Source organism: Eutrigla gurnardus (assembly GCF_963514095.1).
Source record: "Eutrigla gurnardus genome assembly, chromosome: 15".
NCBI classification, from domain to species: Eukaryota; Metazoa; Chordata; class Actinopteri; order Perciformes; family Triglidae; genus Eutrigla; species Eutrigla gurnardus.
Genome location: NC_139938.1, coordinates 24,314,126 through 24,341,977, shown reverse-complemented (window position 1 = coordinate 24,341,977; position 27,852 = coordinate 24,314,126). Strand labels below are relative to the sequence as shown.

Genomic DNA, 27,852 nt, shown 5'->3' with positions numbered 1-27,852 from the left:
GGAATAAATCCTAAGTTGAGGAACTTGATGGCAGAATTGTTTGCCGAGGTGTAAATAGGGGTTTTAGGGGCCCCCAAAGCTTCCGTGAGAGCTGGAGAAGACGAGCCAATTTTCGTGAGTTTACTTCCTCACTTCAGACGTCTCAAACTGGAAGGATAATGATGTCTCAAGAGCCCCCCGACCACAGATACCACCACGGCGGGGCCGTAAATGTGTTTCCTCTGCTCCCACAGCCAAGTGTTAATTATATCTCTGGAATGAAGTTTTAGTCGCTGTTACAATAGATCTTTTAGAGAAGATGGAGGTATGACAACACATTAAGACGTAAAAGAGACTTGCAACAACAATTTGTTATCGAGTGGCACTCCAGTATTTTAGGAGGCTTAGCACAAGAAAGAGAAGAGTAGACCAAAAAGAAAAGCATGAACGTGATGTGTGACTGTTAGTGAAAGAGACCGCGGGCCAGATTTATGTGCCTATAAGTGCATAGTTTCATTCAATTTGCGCTCCAGCTAACTGAGTGTAATTGGTGTGTGATTTATTAACGCCAGGTTCACACACTGAAGACGGGAGCGCCGCGATGCCACGATTTTTGTCACGGAGAAGTGCTGCCCGTGTCCTTTCGGCACCCATGTAAACCAATTAGGCTTTTTCACACAGGACGCGCTGCAGAGCTTCACAGCCGGCTCGCCATCTTCAGCAATAAAGAAACGCAAGCTGACAAACTATGGGAGTTCAAAATCCATCCTTTATATTTATTAGAAAAAGCCTATGATCATTGCTGTTTGCGATTGTGGTTTGTAAAATTGGATAATTAAAATGTCCTTGCCCCCACTACTAGAGTAAATCAGCACATTATCTTCCATGCAAACCTGGTTAATAGCAACCAACCTCACGTTCCACATCCCCAGCTATGTGTGTGATCTTGATCTCACATGCATACGCATTAAAGAGAAGCCTCCTTCGCTAATCACGTGGAAGTTGTGCCTCGGATGGCAACAATCGTAGATGATGAATAATACAGATGTGTACAGGCACACGATGCATCGGAAACAAGACGGAGTATAGAGAAACAGGATGGATGAATACAGACAGATATAGATAGACGGAGAGAGAGAATGCGAGAAAAAGGGGTTTGGAGAATCTGCCAACAGCACAAAAGAACAAGAGTGAAACAGTTCTGAAGGGAGCGTTCTGAAAAGCTTGAGAGCAATGAGAGGAAGAGACACTGCTGAATGAAATAATAAAGAATCAGTAATGGTAAAGGGGGGGTGGACGGTTTCCATGGTAAAACACAAGGAGAAGGGTAGCTGATAGCTTTCTCGTGTTTTTAGCCCGGGTGCGAGGAATAATGTTTTGACCAGCACTCTTCCTCAGACTGCATTAAGTGCCATTAAGCCATCCATCTCCACCAAAACACTAGTGCCTAAATCATTAAATCTTAATAATTTTACTCAGCTGGACCCTTTTAGACATGCCTTACTGGATGTTATAAAATATATATGTATGCTTGGAATATCGGTCTCTTGCGCAGACACATTTGATGTTCAGATAGATGTATAGATAGATAGACAGATATGTATAGATGGACAGATGAGCAGGGCTTTTTTAGGTTGTGGCTTTCATTTCACAGCCCTTTAGCACATGTGGAAATGCTCCAAAGACAAGCTAATCAAAAGGAAGCACCATGTGTTTAGCCTACTAATTTGGTACCTGAAGGTCCACAGAGCGGAGGGGTGGGGGGGGGTGCAGCGTGTTTGCGTGCTGCTGTGCATGTGCGTGCCTGTTAGTGTTTGTTTTTCATGCATATGCATGTCTCCGGCTGCGCATGTGTCGCTGGAGAGCACTGGAGTCAAGTGTTGCGTTCGCAGCTACTCTCGCTGAGGACGGTTGGATATTTTCATACATTCGGCGCCATCGTCGACAAACACTCTCATCTGCTCGGCGTGCAGCCGTCAAAACAGAGCTCAATTAAAACCTCGTCGCAGGTTCCACACAAAGCAGTGGACGAACGGCCCCGTACACACTGAGCTGGTCCAAGTAGGCTAATGACAGCAACACCCGCTAATAGCTACGTGCATCCACATTGGCTCTATCATCGTTGCATGTTTTAAATTGTAGCTAATAAAAGTGAATAGACCCTCCTAGTTATTATCAACCAACATGAAATTGGTCCTGCACCTATGGCAACCACACAACAAACCACTCTTGCATTGCGTTGCTGCAAGAGCGGATTCAAAATGGAAATGTGCTTCTGCTCAATGTATCAGGCTGTCTTTGCAAAAAAAATGAACATCTGCAGTTATGCTACTCACATAGAACGGCCAGCTGGACTATGTCAGCCTGCTCTTCCTGCAGTAACGGACCTCTGGGAGTGAGAACCAGTGTATTTACAGCCTTCACTCAGTCAATCTAAAAGGAGCCCCATAGATTAGTCGATGCTGACATGGGAGTTTGACTTGTTTCTTTCAGCGATGAGGCACTATGTGGAAGTAGCCAGTACATCGCTGTGTAATGTTGGTTGGAGGTAAGTGACCTGTCCAGTTCAAATATCTGTGCTTGTTGGAGCTGAACGAGGATACAGTGAGTTCAAATCTATGCAGCATTGAGTGTTCGGTCCTAAACCCTCCATGCATGTAAAATCAGGCCATATTCTGTATGTTAGCATGGAAGGTAAACATCACAGGACTAGTTTTAAACGTATCCTCTCTCTACTCCAGAGTCCTCATCCGTCTGCTGTGTACCTGTGTCCTTAAAATAGAAATGCTCCCTTTTGGACTAAGGGTAGTAGATCTTTATTTATCCACAGGGCCTCTTAGAATGAAGTCAGCGAGAGAAGACTTTCGGTAGGACGCTCAGAAAACAACAAGGCGTGTTGGGTGCCAACATCCATGACCCTACTTCAGGTTTCTCCTGGTGCTTACTGGGCTGAGGAAATGAGAGTTATTATGACCACTGCTGTTGATTCACACATTCTCTATTCCAGAAATCGGAAAATCACTCTGAAACCTTAATAATCCTGGGTGATGAATATGAATATATTTAAATGGATGGTATTTTAAAAGAACTGCACTTACTTACTGGGTTGGGTATAACTGGATGCAACGAGTGGCAGATTCAGGATTGAAGTCAGCTCAAAAAGACTACAAACCTATATTCAAATTGTCTTTGCAGTTATGATTATGGTTTACACCATCTTCATTTAATGTATTATGTCCATAGCATATTATTGCTAACAAGCTAATTTTAGCCAGGAGTTTGCCTCTGCAGATAAAGAAGTGTCATGTTTTGTTTGTGTCTTGATGTAAGTCACCTTATCATTAGTATTTGATATACAAATATGCCACCTGTAGATACGTGTGTGGGTGTGCATGTTGCTGGCAATGGATCTGTTACTTGCTTGTTGCTTGTTTAGCAAGAGGACTGTGTGTTAGGTTGGCGTTGTTGATGTTTCTCTTAAGCCACAGCTACATTAGGCATCGTGTCGCTTGAGCAACCTTACTAGAATCATGCACTGTACGAGCTATACATGTCCAACATTAAGCTTTTAGGTGATGAGGAGGTAGAGGAGAGGCGATATAGTTAAATTCACAACACAACATTTACACATCAGAGAGATATTATGGTGTAATTCCTGGAAGATTTAGAGGAAATATGCCATAACAGGGATTATTCACTACATTCTATGGAGAAAATCTGTTATTATTATTTCCCCACTGGACCGACTAAAAGCTCTGTATATGTCAGATGACAAGAACTGTACTATTTTTAGCAGACATTAGAGGGAAAACGTGCACATTACCTTCAACAAATGTGATCATTCCCGGTGACATTAAAAGAAATGGACATGGTGTGATGGAAAGTCAAACTTAAAGACATTAAATCTGATTTAATGTCCCACGTATGTATATCCAGTGTGCATGTCCATCAAATCAATCTAAGCCCATTATCAATTAATGCGAATATGAATTAGTATTAATATATACTGGCACAGTTATGGTTAGAAAAATAAAAGCAGAATATACAAAAAATCATTAAAATGGGTCCCAAATTATTATTGTATCGTGCATTTTATCCACCGCCTACAATGCTGAAGGTGACTCTGCAGAACACAAAACACACCACTCGGCATAATAGAAAACTTCCTCCCTCTGACATCACTTCCTCCAGTGACGGGCCAGAACGCCACGGTTTATCAACTCCGCTCGTGGACCCGGGGCCTAATTATTGACGATACGCCAAAACATTTTGCATGTTAACGTCTCCCACTTCCTACTTGAGGGGGGACCAGTGATGCAATCAGACATCACTACACATAGTAACTGTCAATGAGTCACAAAGTAGCATAGATTACTGAAAGCATGCCCGAGGCCTTGAGAGATGTCTTACATAAGAAGTCTTTATACATGAATCACAAAACGCCACAACGCAACTTACACACACAATTGGCCATTTTGTAATTACTATACCATATGTATGTTATATGGTTACTATTTGAAGAGAGAATAGCCCTTGCTATCATTGAGGTGTGGATAGATTTCAGCCACATCGCTCAGGTGTTTACATGAAGATGCACATTTGGTCTTGCTATGTTTATTTAAGAAGCATCCATATGTCCCGGTTAATTACATCCTAATCCCTCATGCAGTTTAAAAAATCCATAACTTGCATATACATCTCAATTATGCATGTTCTTTAATGTGTTAGCCAAGCACCTTGTGAACACTTCTTGTGCATACAATTAAGAAACGCACAGGCCGCAACCATGGAGGCTGGGCCGCTGGAGCAGAGGGGCCCCGAGGTTACGATCAGCATGACGGTGATTGAACGGCGTCTGATTTATCTGCTCTCGATTCTTCGCCCTCCAGCAGCAAACAAGACGGAAGCCAACGGAGGAGTCCGGCCATCCTTCCTCCTGTCTCCTCACGCCTCAGTGCACGACAATAACGTCTTGACAGGGGGGACGAGCGAGCAGCTTCTCTCAACAAACTCAAATCTGCACCTCGGTTGAAGCTGAAATGGCAGTCCTTTGTGTGTGTGTGTGTGTGTGTGTGTGTGTGTGTGTGTGTGTGTGTGTGTGTGTGTGTGTGTGTGTGTGAGACAAAGATGAGTCCATATGTGTTCTCCTTGTCCTTATTGTGCCTTTACACTTGTGTTCTCTGAGTGATTGTCTGCCATTTTGAAATGCTTTTTTCCCCCTCCCCAAATATGTGGGAATGAAACATACCCTCATTCACACTCAAGTTGTCTTTATTACCAAACGAGTGTTTGCATTAAGCTATAGGAGGTGAAAAGGCAGGCTTTGGCTCCAAGAATAGACTTGATCCTTAAAGACAGCTAAGAGGAGACTATATGTAGCCTTAGCTTCGAGCAAATTAGCCTGTCACTGTGCTACTTCTAGCGCTGGGCAGATTGTGGTGAGATGCTGGTCTCTTATGTTCATCTGCAGACCAAAAATCATTAAAAAAGGTGCCCGGTATTACAATCATCTGATGTCCAGAATGGTTATCTCGCCTTTGTTTTCTCCGAATAATACATTGTGATGCAGGAAATGTCCCAGTGATGCGATGCATGTGTCGTTGTGGCTATTTAAATAATGACACGTCCCCGTCGAACCACAGATGAAAAAGGTGTGATATACACAGATATGTATATAAACACTGCATGCGTCGGGTTTCTATAAAACTACCCTCGGCTACCTCATCCAGCAGGCTTGTGTCGGCATTAGATGGGAGGCACCGCCAAATGATGGATTGTTAAAATGAGACACACGCTACTCGACAAAAGCCGACAAAGAATCATGGTTTAGACGGGGGAATAGAAGGCATCGGGCTCTTACCTTGTGGGGAGATTAACGACAATAAACGCCCAGAGAAGCAGCTTCAGGGGGAGGGAAGGCTTCGCCATTGCCGTCGAGCATTTGGAGGCTAAATTCGGTGAAGCCATCATCACCATCTTCGTTTTCCTCTCTTTTTGCAGATGGACGTATCCGTCTATTTACTGGGTTTCCTCTCTACGATGCATTACGTACGTCGGCGGTAGCGGGGTCTGCGAACCTAGACCCGAGGCGGACGTGCGGTGGAGCGAAATCAGCCAAAACAAAATCGATGCGAGTAGAAAGCCTGATTTTCGCGTCGCTTGTTTTTTTTTTTTTTTTTTTTTTTGCTGGTGTCTGATGGCGAATCGTCAGACTAGCGGGCCCCTTTAAAAAACCCCACCACAGACGGTGAAGCCCCCCGAAATATGCTACTCTAATATCGAACAGCTGACCAAAAAAAAAAAAAAAGAAAAACACAAAGTAGAGCCTCAGTCTGAATGCAGATTAACAGTGGGGTCAGAGAGGAACTGATGCACGTTGCTGCAGCACGGATCAACACATGCGTGGTTTCACCAAGCGGAAGCAGGGCTGCACTGAACGGGGGGAAGCCTTAGCCTGCTGCTACAGGGGGGAATGGTGGTTTTATTTGTTGTTTTTTATATTTAAAAAAGTGTGTATAAATGTACATCATAATTACGATGAGGATGAATACAGGTTTTTTTTAAATATTTATATATATATATATATATATATATATATATATATATATATATATATATATATATATGTATAAAAACCTGTATGTATATGTGTGTATATGTGTGTGTGTGTGTATTTATTTTATCTGTAGTTTGGATCTGGAAGTCCCACAGGATCTCAGCTTGGTCATTCTCAACCACCTTTGCAGGTGTCTTCCATCTTGAACCACAGATGTTCCCGTACACTATGCCAGCCACTTGGTTGTGGTGCCCCATGTACGCTGTATACCTGCCTGCATCTTACACCCTGCTGTTATGTGCTGGGCTGTCTCAGGGGCATCTTTGCACAGCCTGCACCTGGGGCTCTGTCTGATAGTTACACATGTTTTCAAAATGGAAGACACCTCCAAAGGTGGTTGAGAATGACAACGCTAGATCCAGACTGATAAACTGGTGGTGGCTAAGCAACAAGACGCCATGGAGGGTGGACAAACTACAGAAGAAAGCAGTAGTGATAGATGTAGCGATCCCAAGTGACAGCAGCATCAAGAAGAGAGAACATGAGACGCTGCAAAAATACCAAGGGATGAAAGAGGAGCTAGAAAATATGCGGAGAGTAAAGGCATCAGTGGTACTGGTTGTAATCGGAGCACTCTGGGCTGTAACCCCATAACGCCCAGAAGAATGAATATATATGATACTATTGTGATACTATGTCGATATAGTGACTGTGTACAACTTTGGAATTGCTGCCAAATAATGTGTTGAGACACAATGAGGTCCCAAAAGGAGTGATCATGTGTCATGTCCACATTTTCAGTGCAAAGACAAAATATCTATAATATATTACACACATTATTTTAAGTGCAGTGTGTGTGTGTGTGTGTGTGTGTGTGTGTGTGTGTGTGTGTGTGTGTGTGTGTGTATGTATGCATATTCATTGACACCAAACAGATCTGCCTAGAATCCTCTATGAGCAGGCCTGAGTCAAGTCCAGTCACGCTTTCAGCACCTCGGACAGCTCCATTAGTTTTCATCTGTGTAACAAACCACCAATCAGCACCAAGGACAGCTCCCGTCACTTTGTTGCTTACATCAGAGGATGCTGCCTCTCACAACCCAGTTTCTTTGATGATAAGTAAATAACGCCATTCCAAAATAGGAGCTGATGAGTTTACTTTGCCGTTTATGCTCACTTTAGTTGATTGTTTGACTTTGACTGCGGTTAAGTACCCTGTGTCCAATTCGTCAATGATATATGTGCTTTTCCAAGTCTTGTGACATAATTCAGAAACAGCATTCTGAGGGCTGCATAGTCCTCTGTAGGAGGCTCTCGTACCCATTTCAACATCCTTATATAAGTATGCTAATGCTCCTGCTTTGGTGGGGTGTAACTTCTTTCCAAGGACTCCTTGAGGGGATGTTTGAGAAAAAAATATGTCTTCATAATCTAAAATATAAAATGGAAGCCATTCCCACACTGTTTCATAAATTATGTTGAAACGGCTGTTTGCAATTCCTCTCCCTCTCTCTCTCTCTCTCTCTCTCTCTCTCTCTCTCTCTCTCTCTCTCTCTCTCTCTCTCTCTGTGTCTCTCTCTCTGTCTCTCTCTCTCTCGTTACACACACACAGTGCTTGAATTGCAATATCTTTAAATAAAAAAAGTCAAGAGAATTTAAAAAAACATATAAAAACACATACAACTGGTGCCTGTAAAGACTGTGTGTGTGATGCGAATGTCAAGAGCAAAGTGGGTCACGTGTCCTCAGCAGCATTGTTCCGTCTTCGGTTTTGACTGACCCAAGGACACATCTGTCAAGTTTATATTTGCAAGTGTGCTTTCATCTGAGCTTCGATTCTCATGTAATGTAAAATGTAAAATTTGACAAAATTCCCCTCTGAACATGAATTCCATAGGCAAACAGGCCATTAACAAGTTGCATTATGTATATGGTATGCTTGCATGGTACAGTTTTTTTAATAAGTTTGTAACCTTATAGACTCAACGACAATGAGCCATTGCCTGGTTCCTGTTTTTTAAACATTCAAAGTTGATTGGAGCGGCTGCTGCCTAAGAGTGACACGCATGGAAGATGAGCGGATCTGAAAACACCATCATATGTTTGTTCGTGGCAAGTGAGGCTCAGCGTAGGTTAATCATCTTAAGAAAATTGACAGATGCTTCATCAGGCATGCGGCACGCCTCAAAGCAGACTAAACCAGCAGCTGCTCTGGGATACAGCGTAAATAAAGAGAGGGAGTCTCATAATATTGAATATATATTCTTATAACCAGGTTGCAACGCACATTCCCAGGCCACCCATCAAACATATGTTTCTGTGGATATAGGTTTACCAAGCCAAACAGGAAACACATGATCATAATCATGTTTTGACATTTCTTTTATGTTGAATAATTATGACTACAACACTTTTTAATCTTAATAATCTTTTTTAATTATATTTGTGTAGTTAAAACTGCGCTGGTATGAGCTTAGTCAATAGCAGTATAAATAGAAATGGACATTTAGTCCTTGCTCATCACTTTCTCTAAATTAAACTGAAACAGACACACACACACACACACACACACACACACACACACACAAACATGTGTGGCCCATATGAGTCAGTCCCCCCAGGGACAGATATCTCCCTCTGCCCTGCAGCCATGTCACCATAGCTGTCAGAGACTCTAGCCACGCAGGTCATGACCCCAAACCTCAGCATCAGAGAGACTGGTTAGTGGTAGGAGGTATCGATCCAGCTAGGAGGGAAGAGGTAATTTAGATAAATGGGAATATATCCATTGGCTACTAGGTTGAAACCGTTAATGAACCCATGTACGTGTATTTTGTAAGTGCTAGACCTCCACAGTTGGATGATAATTAGATTGTGCAGAGGTAGAGGTATTTGTTTACTGCCATTACATTAATTGTAATCTATACGGTTGATACGGAGCATCTACTTTGATGATAAAAGGCAGCCAGTTATTACCCCCTCCTTTTCCCCCCATACTCTTCTTCTCCTCTCTCTCTCTCTCTCTCTCACACCCACACACACACACACGCACACACACACACACACACACTGACAGAGTGAGACAGAAAGAGAGATGTCAGGTTAGATCCATTTGGTCCAATAGTCACAGCAGATATTTGAGCCAAATTGGCGCATCCTGATGTCATAGATGCACCTGGTCTCTCATGCATTGACCTACCTCCAGAAACGCTTTCATGTGTGTGTGTGTGTGTGTGTGTGTGTGTGTGTGTGTGTGTGTGTGTGTGTGTGTGTGTGTTGATATCATTGAGAAAATACATGCAGGTAACATTTTTTGGCATCAACTCAGAATTCTTATAGGGCCCATGCCTTCCACATGGAATAAGTGTTATACAGACAGATCACTCAAACTAGAGAGTTGTAGTATTTATAGTGAAAGTGCATGAAATATATTGAGTATATTACAATGCAGCTTATTATAAATTACAGCAGTCTGTTCCAAAGCATCCAGGGTTTGGGTAATCAAACAGATTGGGTACATTGTGGGCAGTGACAGTGCTGGCATGTGAAGGCCTAGTTTAGTGACATGTCTGCTTTTCAATGATGACCTCATCTACCCTGGCGCCCATTCTCTCTGCCGACAGGGTGTCATGTGTGAGCCTGACTGTGGTGATGTGTTGTGTCATCTTTAGATAAGAGTGAGGGGGGTGGGGGGGGGGGGTGTATAGTCTTCTACAATGGCACCATTGAACACACAGATGCCCAGTTCCACTATCATTCCAGTTTTACAACCCACACATATGCTGTCACAGCCCCACTCGGTTAGCATCAAGCTGTGGGAGCAGAGTGATCTACTGTAAGCACTATTGGGTATGAGAACCAGTCTGGCATTCTGACCACAGTGGAGTTACATCAGAATCCAGAATCCAAAACTATGAGATGCATGTTTGAAAGACAAGTTTGCACAAGACAAGTTTTGAAATGTTTGTGAGAAGATTCTGCTGCAGCGATGACAAGAAATACAATCGAAGGAGCGTTGAAACTGGAGAAGGCGGATGCAGTATGAGGCCAGGTGGTGTGTTTATTAAACATAGCAAATGTGCACACATCCCTCCTTACTGAGAGCTTTTGGACGCGGACACGAGAAAGCACTCTCTGTGGGCTGAAATTACTAAAAATTTTAAAACGCATCTTTAATGCTACCAGACTGGATTGCACCTTGTCCCTGAATGGTCCTCAGTCCCATTGAAACCAGCCTTTTATTTTCCATGTCTGCCGCATAGTGCAACTTTCTTTTGGTATCTATCTTTATTAGACCCAATTTAGAAATCGTTTCTTTATCTAACAACATGCCATGCCGAGTCATTCGGTGCTCTCTGCTGATTTAATGAGGGCCCCCATAAAGAGAAACCTCTGCATCTTTTGATTTGCTGCAGTTCATTTTTACCTTTGAGCTGGTAACGGTTACTGTCATGCTTTATTCATAATGTTAACTAGAAAAACAAGGTTGTTACAGGAATAACTAATGGAGTTCCTTGATCCAAGATATTAACTGCATATGAGAGGAACTTGGGTGTCAACCAACACCCAACTCTGTGGTTTGCAAACATGCCCTTCCATGCGACTATTGCCCCCTCAAAACAACTGCCACATCACACTACACCAGTAGCTACATATTCGTCTTGCTATTCCAATCTAAACGACATTCCTTTTCTAAAATGGCATGAGAGTCTAGAGGTTTGCAGCTGAATAACAACCATGTTATCACCACAGGGAATAATACCACTAGAATAGGTCTGATATGAGATGCCAACAGCCCACTCACTGTGGACAAGCAGCTGCAGAGGGTGTGAACTGTTTCAGACTTGTGGGCATTCAGATCTGTCAACCTGAAGGGGGCACAAACCACCAAATCAATCACCTCTCAGGCAGAACGGTAGGCCTGAACAAGCTTTTACCCTCACTTTGTACGCATTTAACCTGGCCAACTGTGTGGACTGTGCGTGAATTGTAGGTGGATCTCACTTGAAATGCTGGTCTTTGAGGAAAATTAGTCTGTGATGAATGGCCGACATGTTCAGCCCATTTGGATAATGTGCACGTTAGACAACACAATTTCCACAGGAACCAATAAAGTGCAATCCAATCGACAGTACATCTACCAAAGGCCAGTCATTTGAGGGTTTAGAAGCTTTGAAATATTACAGAAATAATAACTGTTTTTGAATATAAGTTTGGGACTTACATCATGCTGTATGTTTAGAGTGTTTTAAAACCATGAAGGCTGTTTTTAGAATTATATATATCTTTGGTTTCATTTAAGTGTTAACATTTCATTCACTGTGTTGAAAGAAAGTTCAAAAAGACAAGGTATCTGGCTCGATCGGAATTGTTCTGATCCAATAAACCGTCCATTGTATATGGATTGAACACACCATAAGGATTTGCTCTAAGCCTGTAACAGTCGAGCTCAGTCTGCTTTCCATGAGGCTCGCACACATGTTCCTGAACTGTGGCTTGCGAGGTGCCTGCCAGCATCGAACCCCTCCACTGTGATTAGAGGGAAATTCAGCCGGCTGATTTCATAGCCTCTTTATATGGTATTTGGTCTGTTTGACGTTAAGCAGGTATAATCTCCACTCCCAAAGGTAGATCACAGGGAGTTTCTGCTTTCAGCTCTGGTATTATTTCTCAGGCTTTTATGTTCTCTACAGGGTCACAGCTTTATCAAACAAACCACAATTGAGCCCAAAGTCAGCGATGCAGATACTACAGATTACATATGAGGGAGAAAATGCCAAAATGGAGACCAAAATGGAGACGTGGTGCAAGTTGCAGGCGGGGCCTGCCAAATTAGTTAATGCAGAGCGGGAGTGGACAGAGTGTTGGACTATTTTCTGCATTCAACCCTCTGGAATTTGTCTACTTTTTTTTCTAAAGCCTCTTTGTGAGGAAAAAAAAAAAAAAAAACAGCAGGAGAAAGCTGCAGCACAGAAATGCGACACATACACTGGGTTTAGATGCCAACATATTTATCTGCTTTGGGATGTAGCTACAGTATAATGCCTTTTTCAAGCAAAAAAAAATTACAGTTGCCATCATTATTAGCGGTTCCCCTGGGAGAAGGCTAACGCCCTGACAATTCCAGCAATGCTGTCAGTGCTGCAGACAACAACTTTATAATCAGATGCATTTCTGCCGGTGGTCTACGTTGCACCCTGATGTATCCAAAATAAAGTTACAAGTCTTGGTGGTATTTTCACCTACAATGTGGCCTCTCTGTTTCAATTTGACTTTTTTTTGAAGATGTGCCAGAGCACCACTTTGTCATCTAAAGAAGTTGCATGCTTCACCATCCCCCATTATTCATAGCCTTGAGTTTCCCAAAAAAACGTCAAAACTTGAGAATCACCATTAACTTGCCCCCCCCCCTTTTTTTTTTAAGCTGAAACAGCTTTAAAGACCCATATGGACTTTGATGACAGCTAATAAAAACAGCTCTAATGTAGCCTGCGCTGTGTCAAAAAGTGGATAGGCTGCCAGCACCAAGTGACTGGATAGATAATCACTTCAGGGAACACTTCGCCATCACGTCGGCCATCAGCGATAAACTCTCGTCTCTGTGTTTTAATGGCATCCAAAGCACCACGCGACGAAATGATCCATTCAGTCCACTTACTCAGGGTAGAATACTGTACATTCAGTGTCCCTAAGTCATACAGAAAACAGAGGCATTGATTGTGAAGGCTATATTGTTTTTATGTCTCACTTTGATAATCTAAAAGGGTTTTTTTATACTTGTGGCCAAAGGCTGTGACTGCAGACGCCATCGGCTATCAGCCAAGACTTCATGCGTTATTGTTTACGGTCCGAGTCCTAATTTTAAGCTAATAAAAAGCTAAATCATCGTCAGATGATAGACGATCATTTCGGAGATTACATCTCGGCAAATTGCTCTCCACACAGACTGTTTACCTGCATGCAACCAAAGCCTGCTCAATCGTGATTGGTCGATACTTCTCAAACAAAACGAACGGACTACAAACAGAAACCAGAAAATGTATGATCCAAAAATCTTGTGGCGTTACCTAAAGTCTGCATTCATATGCTGGATCTGTTTATAGAGATGACCTACAACGTGACGGCCCAACATTTACTGTGAAATACTAGTCATCAAACAGTATTACCTGTAAAATATTGAAGTGAAACTGTGGCTTTCACTGGAACAATTATTTTCACAGGAGAGACCGACACATCCCTTTTACTTTACAATGACATTCAAAAGGACTAGAGGAGAAATATATTAATTTAATTCAGCATAACAGTTTTATTTTTATGAATACGAGGCCTAGCTCACCTAATCAGTGCAGTACATCTTCACACACCTCGGTGGTTTTTAATGCCTTTGATTTAAATTCATTGCGAGGGAGAAGGCTTTATCAAAAAGCTCATCACTCTTTGCTGCGTCTCCACCAGGATGCTTATATAACATCTTGTTCAACCCAAGGCCATAGCACTCCCATTGTGCAGAGCAGCCATATTGGTAACTCACAACAACAGTTGATTATTTACTCGGCCTCGTTCTGCTCATGGTGGAGGGGGGGCATCCGGTTTTGTCGGTGGCTAAGAGGATAGACACCACCAGGGCTGACACATCCATCTGGTTTAACTCATTTTTTCAAACACATTCTGTATGAAACATTGCTCCGTGAAAACTCTTCCTCTGAAGGCTTGAAGGCTGGCTATGAAAAATGTGTTTCTCACTTCTTCAAAGAGGATGGCATCTGTAGTCAGGCTGCATTCACAACAGTTACACTGGAATCCAACAATAATTCAGGTTCATAGCAAAAGAAAAAACTGTTGCTCCGCTATCAGCTTGCCTGACTGACCACTGATAACCCCACAAACTCCTCCCACAAGTATCAAAAAATAAATTAAAAGGTCCCAATAGCTATGAAGCCACAATTAAAGTACCTTTTGTCAGATATTACAAATGCACTACGGATGACATTCTCATGCACTTTATAATGCAAAAATAACAAATAATCTGCATTGTTTCCTAAGTTCTTTCCACCAATTAGCAGTATTAAAAACCAAAACATGTCTTCCTTTAAGGAGGGGCTAGCCAAACCAAAATCCAAGATAATTCCATTCGTACAGTCGGATGTCTGAACTTGCAAGGTTTACCCTAAACCTAACATTTACATGTCCTTAAACCTGTTTTACCTTAACGTATCTTTCTGGGCAAAACATTAGAATAGCTAAAATAAATTGTTGAATTTAACATTTGACAGTTCCCAGCAGACACAGCAGAAACATGAGCATATATTTGGATGAATGCAAGTCCAACATTCACTCCATATTTTACTCTCTTTTGGTCTCCACCAAGAACTCGTTAGCTGCTAAACGCTCCACGGTGTCCACCAGCTAGGAATCTACTGGCTGCCGTTTGGTGGTGGGCATGAAGGGAGTGGCTTTATCCGAGCTTCTACCGTCTTCACATGCAGAATCAGCTCTGTCATTTTTACAACATGCTAGGAACTCTGGCCACACATGTGTACCCTGAGATTTGGCTGTAAACCCGGTAAGTGCAGGTCGTCTGCCTGCCTCTGTCTTTCATCCCTCTCCAGTGAGCAGTGGGGAGTCTTTGACAACTAATCCCTTTCTGCTCCTCTGATCAGCAGCCTGAAAAGGCCCTGGTGGGAGCCCCGGCTACTTGGACAGTAATGCTATAACCGTGTGGTGTTTGTCTCTATGAGTTTAGATCCTTGGGCTCCTCAAGCATAAATACCACCAATGGAGTTAACAGAGGTGAAGTGCACTGCTGGGTTGATGTTCGGAGACACAGCAAGGACAGGACTATGGTTTCTGAGATTATTAAGTAGAGGAAATCCACCCAAAAAATGAATGGGGGGCAGAAAAAGAGAGACACAGAATTACGATAAAGAGAACGTAGTAAGAAGTGCAAGATAAACAAGAAACGGCTCTTGTTGGTAGATCCCTCCTGACGATACAAGATCATATCAGTTGCTACAGACTTCATAGTGTGACTCCTCTGATACATCAAAGAGTTTATAAATACATATTTGTTTATAAAGCAGCCAAATGTATTGTGGAACAGCAGGAGTTTCCTCATGAATGCTGCCTGACCCAAGGCCATTTGCTCTTACCTGGGGAGCCGAAACATGCTTTGTGTCTAATTTAGATAGAAAGCAAAGTGCCTTGGGCTGAAAGCGATGCCTTTGGTGAAAATAGGACTTCGTTTTGGGAGTGCGCTTGAGTTCACAGCCATACGACGTTACGTTTTATTTTTTACAAGCTTCAGGTGATGAGCTGCCGCACTCACAAAAAGCCTCCAAAACTGTTGTAGTTAATTTGTGCTCACTTTTAATTGTAAAGTTTGTTTGAGACTAAAACCTCTCAGCAAAACAACTATAGGCCTTTTCACAGCAGCCATTTTGGCACGTCATAGCAGAGTGTGTCAGAGTCCTTCCAGTGACCCTTCATGTACAGTACCAGGGTCCAGGCCAACCTAAATGGAACAGGGCCAAAACGTTTACCCAACAAATGGCAAAATTCTATCGTTAAACTCTACTAAAAGCCTTCCTTAATTTATATTTCTTCTCTCTTCTTAAAGAAATATATGTTTTAGACAAAATACAATATTATGATTAGAAGAATGCACACAGTGGTATAAAAGAGTGCAGTTCTTACTCATTAATTACACTATCAAATATCACATGTTGATTTCAAGAAAGATCGAGCATCGTATTTAAACGTGACTTAAATCCCAACACTCATCATCTTGGATACTTCAATTCATATTTATGAACATGAACAAGTACACCCCAAAGCTAAAATCCATCATCAGCCATCAATTATCAGCATCCCATCACTCAACCTTCTCTCTTAAAAATGAAGGGGCCAACACTGAAGTCTGACTCTGTAGAATAACTGATAGGTGTTTTACACCCAAATGGGTTTCATTTTTTAAAATTGATAAGCGCTCCGAATCAAAAAGATGTGCCTATATCCCCAGAAAATAGCCTCGGGCGCTGTCACACTATTCACAAAGTCGGCCCGTCGGCGGTGAACGGAACGGCTCCAGGAGGTGTCGCTTGATGGCATCAAGGATTAGTCTTCACTCTCTTATGTGCGACTTCCAGAGAGTGTTTCATGTTTGCAAAGCCAAGGTCATAAAGGTATAGTGTACACTTTGACTAAAAACATTTAATTCAACTCAACTATGCTTTTGATGGCTTCAGAAGATTCCGTATGCAGGGTCGGATTGTCAATTTATTTATGTTGTTACTATTGAGTGTAACAGCTTAGTTCTGTTAAACTGCACATCCTGTAAAAGCTCTTCTAAACACAAAACATGCTGGTAGAAATCCCATAATAGTTATTAGTGGAAGAAGATTATGAGCAAAATATTGTGTAAGAGGAGAAAGATATCCCTTTAAAGCATTTTGTTTTTGTATGAAGAGTCGAAAAGGGATAGTTCAGCCATAAATGCAGCGACCTCCTAGCAATCTCAAAAATGGAATGGGTGGGCAATTTGTGTATGTTTGTGCGTGTGTGTGTGTGTGTGTGTGTGTGTGTGTGTGGGGGAATACCTGGACTGAACTCAAAGCACAGAGGCGGTCCATGAGTCCACTCCGTCTGTTGATGTTCTTCATTGAAGGTTGATGAGATTCGGTGTCCATTTATATTTCAAAGATTTTCAATTATGCACTGCACCCCTTTGATAGGCACCATGTAAAAGGTCAATTTGGGCTTCACACATTGGAGGTTTGAGTAATTCATTTGCTGTGGCGCAGTCATTTTTCTTACTTGCAGCAGAACGAATGAGGACTAATGCGGCCCGGAGCAGTGTGTTGCAAATTCTAAAATTGTGCGCTAATATGATATATATTATATGAATGTGCTACACAGCCATTCTCCTCCACACCCGGCTGTATGGAGCCAAATCATAAACCACTTACAGCAGAGTCCTGATTACCCTATAACAACATAATCAAAGATCCTTATGGAAGATTCTGAGGAACAGCTGGGAGGAACCAACATCAACGTTCTCTACATTCACACGTAGTGGATCCCAAACAGATCCACTACTCCCAGCTGAAGGAAGGTCAGCGAGCTCCCCGGTGGGCTCAAGACACGTTTCAAAGACAGTATAGAGACCAGTCTGAAGTAATCCCACATCACATCAACCAACTGGGAGCACATTGCACTGGACAGGCACCTCTGGAAGGAATCTGTACAGGAAGGAGCTGCACATCATGAAATGCAACTCCGCCATGCAGCAGAGAAAAAGAAAAAAAATAGGACTCAACCGCCACAACTTATGCCTGTCCAGTCTGCACCAAAGTGTGTGGAAATGCCTCCACAGTCATCTGAAGACCCACAAGTAGGGAGGACAGTCAAACTCACCTTGAGTGGTCACTGATATGAGTTTCTAAAAGATGCATTAGTTCTAACAGAGTATACAAATCCAGAGGCAGAAATCCAATACGCAGGGAACAGGCAACGTCAAAAACCAAAGGAACAGTAGGAAATGCTGGAAAGCAATGACAATCTGGCAGAGGAAGCGGAAAAACATGGGAGGTAGACTAATGGTAAATGTTACATGAAACAACATTATCAGTATATAAAAATATGAATAGTCCATGTATAACATGAGCATAGCTTAGAACCTGCAGAAGAATCACAATCAGTCAATCCTGCCTTTATAATCACATCATCATCATCATCATCATCACCATCATTGTTGTCATCCTCGTCATCACTCTTGTTGTTTCTGCTTCATTAGACAGCATTGTGTCTCATCATCACACTATTGGTTACACTGTCCTCATAGTGTTCATTGCATCGTCAACATTATAACCATCATCATCTGACTCACACTTCATCCAGCCCCGTCTCAGACAGATGAGGCAGGCTGAGTGAGCATTCAGGGGATGGAAGTGGGATGTATTATTTTTTTTTCCAATGTGAGAACAATTACCTGGACACATGATCTGATTTAGAGCAGAAGGGCAGCCACATCCTGCACCATAATGGATATAGCTGAGTAACTTCTTAATGCCCTTTCTGGAGAGCATTCAAAACCTCTATTGGATTATTTCCTCCTCCCTCCATCTGTAACATTCTCTCCCTCATTCCTCACCCCGTATCTCTTCGTCTGCCTCTGTGTGTTTCCCCTGGTGTCATGGTGCCATTTAGGCTGCGAGACAGCGTGGAAGTGCGGGAAAAAGGTACATGAGATAACGGGGGTCTCACTTTGCCCTATCAGTTGAATATCTAATGTTCTGTCAATCACTTGCTCGCCCACCGTGGACCCTTGCTTGAGGTTCAGTGTAAAGCCAACTTCAGATTACACTGCCATACACCGTTTGCGGTTTGAGGTTATTTTCCTGCTCAAGGATTTTTGCCTTTATGTAATTTTGCTCATGTAACAGCTCAGTAAAACAGGTTGAGGACTTAAAGACTTTAGGTTCAGTAAAAGGTACGCTGTCACATCAGGCAACCAAGTTCAACAAAGCATAGCAGGGAGGCAACAAGTCCAAAAAGGCATTTTAAGGTAGGGATACGACAAGTCGGCTAGACCACCACAGCTGGGACAAAACAACAATGCAGAGAACAATGCCTCACAGGCAGGCTTAAGGAGGTATTACAGTTTTTTTACACACAATTTGACCAAGATTGTAAATGCAGCGCTGCAGTAATTATAATTTCAAATGCATTCAGTTAGTTCACTTTACTTCCCACACATCGAAAAGGTGTGCAGAACAATCACACTACAGCGAGATCAGAGAGTGCTCTGCTAACAATATTGTCACTGTTGTTTCCAGTGAAGAGGGAAAAAATGCTTCAGTGGCTTTAACTAATTAACTGTGAGGAAATGTGCAGAGGTTCAAAGAGTGAAACCACATGTACTGTAAATGCGTGAAGAGTGACCAGCCTGGATGAGAGCAGGTAGTAAATACAGCTGTGCTGTCGGGTTATATGAATAAAAGGTGGAGGAATCGAAAAAGGATTACAATTGTCCAGCTTTGTTACAGTGTTACTGTGTCATATTGAACAATGTGAGGTTTAATCTGACAGTGAAGCCCACCCAACACCATAACATGTCTCTACTCCTCAATGAAATTGAGATTTCTTTGAGTGTGGCAATGGGAAGTGAAAATATCATGTTACCGAGTCATGGATGTCACCTGGAGTGCTGTGCCATGGTTGGATTTGCCATGCTATTTATTTTACTGTATCTAAACTGTCTACCGGAGAGCATAATACAGTAAGGTGAATGTGTATGACAATCTTTGAGCTGATGTAAATGACAAGCAATATATGGAGTCACAAAAAGGCAAAAGTACCGTTTTTATAAATGACTGCAGGCATGATGTAATGATTTGTCCACCATTATCAAAACTTAACTTTTCTTTTTGCAGTTTTGGAGGAAAATGAAAGACATACGCCACCAAGAGCGTGTTTTGCAATTTGCAGCAAATAACGAATAAAGATCTTAATTAACTAAAAAGAGTTCAACAGAACGCTCTATGAAAGCAAATAAGCAGTAAACGATGGTTCAGCGGCCTTAAACGGAATCTGTCACCTTCAGTGACAGTTAATTGGCACTTTGAATTAATAAAAATCCCATTATGTTGACACGCACCCATCTGTTTAGACATTTGGTTGCCCAGCATGTTTATGAAACACAATTTGCTTGGTTTACCTAATTTAATTTCCGTCAGAGGGAGCAGTTCCTCTCAGAACAAAACACCAATTAAGGAAAAAAATTCAAATGCAAGAGTGTTATGAGTTTGGCTCTGAGACATACTTTGGAACAGAATAATAAATAGGTTGAGGGGATAGAGATAGAGAGAGAGAGAGAGAGAGAGAGAGAGAGAGAGAGAGAGAGAGAGAGAGAGAGAGAGAGAGAGAGAGAGAGAGATTTGTCAGTGGTCAGGTTTGAAATACAATGATTTATTTGGTGTAAGTAATCACGATCAAACACGTGGCCAGTCTCAAAATGAATAATAGCTGGCACCAAAACCACCACCACCACCACCACCACCACCACTGGTTGGCTGTGGGCAACGTGTTAATAATGTAGAAGAAAATAAGACATCTCAAAATTGCCACCCATAAAGAAATAATCTGCTGCTTGTTTGATGTGATTCTGACTTCATGCCCCAGAAAATAGCAAGAACAACATCTGTTATTCATTATATAATGACCTACTGGTGATGGAATGGGTGATAACTGGCAAGACGTTTGTGTGGTCCATCGACATCGGCCACCTAGCATACCTTTACTGTGTTTACCAATAGCCTATTAATGAGATTTGAGATCATTTCTTTGTTTACGTTTTGTTTATATTCAATATGTTACAGAGTGTAGTTTGTCAAAACTCACCTCGCCGTTAAAATCCCCCTTCTAGCTCAAATTCAAGTCCAAAATTCAGTTCTTGTCAGAAACATTTTTTCCAGGCGTAACAACATTCAGTCCAACGGCTGCCTGGGCTCGGTTGTGATTGACAGCTCAGAGGGCGGAACCAAAGTATAATGAAGGTCAACGATTGGCTGAAAGGTAGACCTAGCCGAGAGAGTGAGCTTGTTATTTGGGTCGGCGTACACCAAAATGAAACTCTCATGAACTTGATATTGCCAGCTAGCTCCACCCGGGCCACCGGAAGCAGCCGGATGAACACAACAAGTGCACCCGGAACCTGCTTCTCGCTTGGACACAGACGTGATTTTATATCAATGCACGGATTTTACCGGCTTTTGATTAACAGTAATACATTAATTTTAGGTTAAATTAACATCACGGTCATTTCCCCAACGTTGAATAACCTAAACCTAGCGACCTAACAGTCTCATTGAATGTTTTTATATAACACCTTTTCAACAGGAATGGCAGTGTACGGCGGTTTAAACAGTTAGGCTGGACTCTACTAACATGCTAGTACACTCATACACACAAAATGGGTTGAAGACAGTAGAAATGCTAATGGGGAGTCGGAATTAGTCAGAATAATGCCACTTGTCACTTGGTGCATATTCTTAAATATAGTTATGCCTAGTTAATATAGAATGTGTTTAAATTACACAAGACCGAGACACTGCAGATGAATGGGTGTTTAAATACTGACCCAGAAATGATGTATTTGCGAGGTGACTCGAGATAGCCTATCACTAGCTTGGCCGGGCAGTTATATAACAACCTTTGTTGTGATATATTTGACTGCCAAATTAAAAGTCAAATGTAAATCAAAAGAAACCAAAATGTGTTAAAGATAAAGCTAAAAGTGGCCAAGAACGACCTGGAGTAGTCGACTAAAAGGAGTACTAAAAATATAGAAAAACCTCCACGCGCTATAGTACAATGTTATACAGTTTGACAGGACACCATAATCCCAAACCTTTTATTATTCTTTTGTTTTGTGATAATGACCACCTACTGAATGCAACAATCATACTGTGTGTGTTTGGGTTTATCCCATTCTGCTCTCTCTCTCTCTCTCTCTCTCTCTCTCTCTCTGTCTCTCTCTCTCTCTCTCTCTCTCTCTCTCTCTCTCTCTGTCTCTCTCTCTCTCTCTCTCTCTCTCTCTCTCTCTCTCTCTCTCCGTTCCACTCTCCCTGCCTCCAAAATGTCAGAAACTCCCAAGGGAGGGGAGACATTTCATGGTTTTGAACAGCTCTTTCACCACCCCGCTCCACACGTAGGCCTTCCTTTCCCCCGGCCAAGTGAGTTGGACTTTCTACACAAATAGAGGGGGGAAAGAGAGTGCAACATATATATAGATGTACAGTATAACGAGAGAGAGAGAGAATGAACTTGATGAAAGACATATCTACTACCATTCGATATCAAAGGACCCTGTTCAGTTTTCTGCATCTCTCTTAAGAGAACGCTGATTTGCTTGTTTTTTTGCAACAGACGGCCAGCAACCAACCAAATATTACAACAACTCCCCCTGCTGGATTCTACTGCAGTGAGATGAGCAGAAGAATAATGGTAGCACTCTCTCTATCTCTCCCTATCTCTCCCGATCTCATCCTTTCAGTCTCACCAGTCTTACCATCTTAAACTTTCTCTCTCTCTTATTAGTCTTAGATACAAATGTTTGCTCTTTAAAATGCTTTTATCTATCTATCTATCTATCTATCTATCTATCTATCTATCTATCTATCTATCTATCTATCTATCTATCTATCTATCTATCTATCTATCTATCTATCTATCTATCTATGGCTCACAATGCCAGATGACACAATAAGGGGTGGATGAAGACAGACAATGCATTGCCTGAGGGTTGAACAAATGTCAACATAAACAAATAGCATTGGTATTAGCAGTCTGTGTGTGTGTGTGAGAGAGAGAGAGAGAGAGAGAGAGAGAGAGAGAGAGAGAGAGAGAGAGAGAGAGAGAGAGAGAGCCTCAGGCGCACCCTCATGGAATATGAAATTGCTGCCAAAAAACAACAGTACATCTGTATTTTATGACAGAATGACATGATTTTCCTATCTTTCTCTCTATGGTCCAGTGCATCTTGAAATATCAGAATAGCTGAAGAACCTCAACTAGTGCAATAGCTCAGGAGACCTGATAAAAGCTTATACAAAGGTTGTGGCTCCAGAGGTAGAGATAGAGCTGGTCGTCCAATAATCTTAAGACATGCAGTTGGTTCCCCAGCTCCTCCAGTCCACATGCAAGGTGCAAGATACTGAACCCGAAATTGCTCCCGAATGAGTATTTATAATAGATCCCAATGGGCAGGTTGGCACCTCTGCCATCAGTGTATGAATGTATGTGGGAATGTTAACATGTAGTGTACTGCCCTTTGAGTGGTAGAAACACAGGCAATATGCTATTAATGGAAGCCCATTTGCCATTTCACGACTTTATCTTGCATGGTTGTGGACACTTGTGTCTACAGAATCTGTTAACAGACAGACATATGAACACCTAGCGAAGTAGGCTCCCTCAAAACCACCTCTGTGTTAGTTCTCGCTCCAGTAGATGTCTCCATGACAACAGTTTACAGACTCACAAGGTGAAAAAGATTCCAGCAAAACACTACCGCATCGTTGTCACAGGTGGTAAAAATAATGCATGCAATGACAAGGCACCACACTGCAAAAAACTCAGTCTTCATGTTCTTTTGTAAGCATGATGTCTGCACACTAAGAAATCTATTTTTCTCATTTGCATACAAATCAGCATAGTCACCGCTGTATCTTTCAATATAGCACATCTGACTATATAGAGATAAATAATGGTTTGAAGTAAAACAATCTACATGTAAACAGTAATCATGGCCTAAAAATGAAGACCGGCTGAATATATGTTTTTAAATTTCATCATGCGTATTTTAGTGTATTTTAGTTGTATTTTCAAGAAATTCAGTCAAGTCATTGGGTATCCTGTTGAGTTACTCAAGTGTCATAGCAGTAAAGTTCAAGACAAATCTTGATTTTTGTGGCTTTGAGTCCTTCTTTGTGGTAAATCCTCTGGTTACGTTTTTTTCATATTTAGCCTTGTCGTGTCCCCGCTGACACTATATGTTCACGCTATACCTTGTAACAACTGTTATTTGGCCTGTTTAGATGCACTCTGAAAGACAGCACCATACATTATGATTTGCTTCTAGTCTGATCAGGATCCATTTGCCTTCCCCGCCATTTGCATTTAACCTGCTAACCGTTGATGGATGCCTTAGGCTCCCATGCATCCCGAGGGAGATGGTGTGAGATATGTGTCGATTGGGTGTACAGAGTCTATCAAGGCTTGATTTATGGTTCAAGAAACTGCAGTATGTGCTGCTATCACATGCAGACCAGCAGACTGAGAGCCAAACCATACATCTAAATGATAAAAGGCTCTGTGCAGGCCCAGGTTGGTCAGGAGGGCTTTTGACATTGTGTGGCATTATTTGAAAATATGACAACAGTAATGGAAGTGGAAAAGTGTGTCCCCCTTAAACCTGGTTTTCTTGAGATGACTCATAATTGCATTTGTAAAAGCATGACGTATCTAAACTGTACTACAAATCCATGTTGCGCCCTGTGCTTCCTTGGCCACACGCCGTGTTATCTTGCAAGTTCTTTATTGATTTATGCTCTTGAGATCGGAAAACCCCCGCCCTCGAGAGGAAATCGTATTCTGTGCTTGTACAAGCCAATACATTTATTAAGGTTAGATCTGACACTATGTCATACTTTCAGGAAGTCAGTTTTGCAGGGTAATCCCTAGTTGAAAACAGGGCAAGCCTCAAAGTCCATGAGCAATTATATAGAATAAGAAAAAGTGATACGCTAGTGTCATTGATTTCTATTCAACTTCTGCACTTTGATTTTCTTCCCAAAATAGATGGTTTCAAAAGGGGCATTTCATGTTAACAAGATATGATTGAATGGCAATGTGTGGCCGAGCAGAAGTGAACTTCATATCCTTTTGAACTGCAGAGCTTGTTAGTGAGGGATATGCATAGGAACGATTGGTTTTGACATCAGAAAGGTCTTGAAGAGGGAAGGAGAACTGGGAGGGATGGAAACAGATGGAGAGAAGGGGAAAGAGATAGCAGAGGGGGGAGGGTTCAATAATAGTATTAGTAGAGAAGGATGAACACATACTTCTGAATCCCTGAATGGGAAACAGTGAAGGGGTTGAAGAGGGCACAGGATTAAGACAAGCCATGACCAAGTGAGGCTCACACTGGCTGCAGTAAATGTGGGTTTACACACTGTGATTTATAGCAGTGAAGAGGAGAGAAACACAGCTGTAGGTGGGAGACACACTAGCCCATGCACATCCACACACATGTATGTGTATGAAACGCATGAGCACAGAAGACACACAAAGGGACATAGAAACAAAATCACACCGGCCAAGGTGAAGATTTATAATCTATTTGGTTTGTCAGCTTCCTACATACCTGTGGAGAAATACTGGAGGGAGCTTACATTAATGCAAGACAGCTGACTGCACACACATCCTGATAATACTCTGTAAAGTAAGTCATTTCCAAACAAACAAAAATAGGCCAAAAAGTTCCAAATAGCCTTGCACTGAACCATGCAAACGCAGCCACGTCCACATCGGATCCCAGAGTATTTATGCTTTGACCTTCAAGAATTAGCCAGTGTTGACTGCATAGCCAACTAGCTTACTGCAGCAAAACTGAGGCCAGGGCCATTGTTTGGGATAAAGGAATTCAGAAAAACGCAAACGGGTTGAATTTGTTCCACATAAATCCAGTTGTATTACTACAAAGAGTGGATTGTGTGCTGCAGATATGGTCACTGAATCCACAAGCACCACCTTACTGCTGCACAAAGAGAGAGAAAGTGCACTGCAAACAGGACTTGGCTGCATTAATGCACCTTGGTGGAACAAGAAAGATTATACCGCAGCTAACAAATGCAACGATTAGAGTTCCATTATTTCATAAGGGCAAAACTAATTGTGTTTGAGCAGTGCTCCAAAAATAACAATGAGCTCCATATGCCTAATGTATGTCTGTGACTCCATTAACCGGTGGGGTTGAAGTGGTGTCTCTGTTAGCAGGAAAACTAGTTAATTCCACATTAAAGCCCTCACTTGCAATTTAACGGAACATGATGCATTCGGTGATGTAAGCCAAATAAATTAGCCCTCTGTTGTCTGGTATTAAATATAACCGCGGATTGCAACAAGCTTAAGACGACTCCCGATGCAGGATGCTTGGCTGGCAAGTAGAGAGAGAGAGAGAGAGGCAGAGAGAGAGAGAGAGAGAGAGAGAGAGAGAGAGAGAGAGAGAGAGAGAGAGAGAGAGAGAGAGAGAGAGCACACAAAAGTAATCCAGTGATGATAAAACAGCAACTTTTAATTATGTTACGTAACTGTCATTATATAAGGCAACCCTTCAGACACAACTGAATGTGTATACCATGAAAAACGAAAGCAATTTCGTAGATGACAAAGCGGCTTTTGTCTTATTTAAGTCTGTCATACATATTTAGAGGTGGGGGTGGTGGAGCAGGAGCAGGAGGAGGAGGGGGACATATTTTGTCATTTGAAAAAGAACAGATGTTTAATTCAAACATCTTAAAAAAAATGCTGAAATTAAAAAGGAAAGTTTTCTGCCTCTGGACCATCTCTCACGCTTGTTGATCATCTCCCCCATCCCCTTCTTACATGCCGTTGCGCACCCTCCCCTCCCCTCCCCTCCTCTCCTTCCCACCCTACTTTTTCCTCTATCCTCTCAGCTCACCTTTAGTTTCTTGCGCTCCTCCGTCTGCCCTGTCTCGTTTCAGTCTCGGCGCTAGTTCACTTCTTCGGGAGAGCAGAGCAACAAAACATCAACTTGCTGTCAGAACTGATGCGATGGTTGAATAGGAGATCAATGGTTCAGTGGTCAGGCTGACCCTGGGTGTCAACTTCAAAACAATGAGAGAGACAAGGAGAGCGAGAGAAAAACAGAGATACAAAACTGTGCAGACAAATACGCTCTAGTCCGGGAAAGTAGATTTAAATGTGAACGATAGAAAGGGAGAAAGGAGATAATATAAGACGCACCAGGACATTTGGGTTCTAATATGAGCTTTGGGAGGAAAGACAATAGGCTGATGATATCATGACGGCTTCGAGTATATGTCCCATCCTCCTCCCTACCATCACCCAGTCTTCCTCTAGACTGACGAGTCTCGCCTTTGGCTGCTTCCGCCATCATTAGCCGATGCCCCAATATTCTGCAGCCTTCTAATAAGACTTAACGACTAGCTCATTTCGATAAACCTGCCACTGTGGTGGCTCTGCAAATGTCATATTATATGACTAACATTATCCTTATTGCAAAGGAACAGCTCGTGGGCTAAAGTCTGCAAAGCTCTGCTTACACAAGCTTGCCTGGCCAAGTTTAGCAAGTCATTTTCTGTGTTCTATGCAACATTATGGCTCCAAATGGTAACATCCCCCAAGAGGGACTTCTTTTTTGTTGTAGTAGTAGTCGTATCTAAGCGGGGCTGAGGCTCATACTGTTTTTTTAAGGGGCTGCTTTCTGTCTTTGCAATTTGTGAATATGCAGTGCGCCAGAGCCCCTAGGGAGGAACTGTGCCGACATCCAGAGAGGTTGAAATGAACAAAGCCCAGTTCTGGAGTTCAGTTTGGGGTTGAATGTCATTGACGGAGAGCATGCGTGATGTAATAACATAGTAGAACAGTTGCTTGCTGAAGTAGTTATTATTGTAGTAACACAAGCCAAAAGTTTTCCATCCCTGTGGCTACTCCAGTCAGTGATGGCAATTTGCTCTCACTGCAGCGTTTGGGTACCATATGTCCTTGTATTTAAA

The 27,852-nt window shown here is 42.2% G+C and overlaps 2 protein-coding genes across 5 annotated transcripts in view; one reads left to right on the top strand and one right to left on the bottom strand.

Moving 5' to 3' along the window:
• gabrg2 (gamma-aminobutyric acid type A receptor subunit gamma2) overlaps positions 1–6,108 on the bottom strand; it is a 42,335-nt gene extending 36,227 nt beyond the window's left edge. For all 4 annotated transcript variants that reach the window (XM_084028051.1, XM_084028052.1, XM_084028053.1 and 1 more), the window contains exon 1: positions 5,840–6,108. In XM_084028051.1, coding sequence (XP_083884177.1) covers positions 5,840–5,955 — 116 coding nt within the window. In that variant the 5' untranslated portion in view covers positions 5,956–6,108. The remainder of the gene's footprint in view (positions 1–5,839) is intronic.
• The window catches only part of gabrb2b (gamma-aminobutyric acid type A receptor subunit beta2b), a 204,580-nt gene that overhangs the window by 29,827 nt on the left and 146,901 nt on the right, over positions 1–27,852 (top strand). The gene's annotated exons all lie outside the window — the stretch shown is intronic.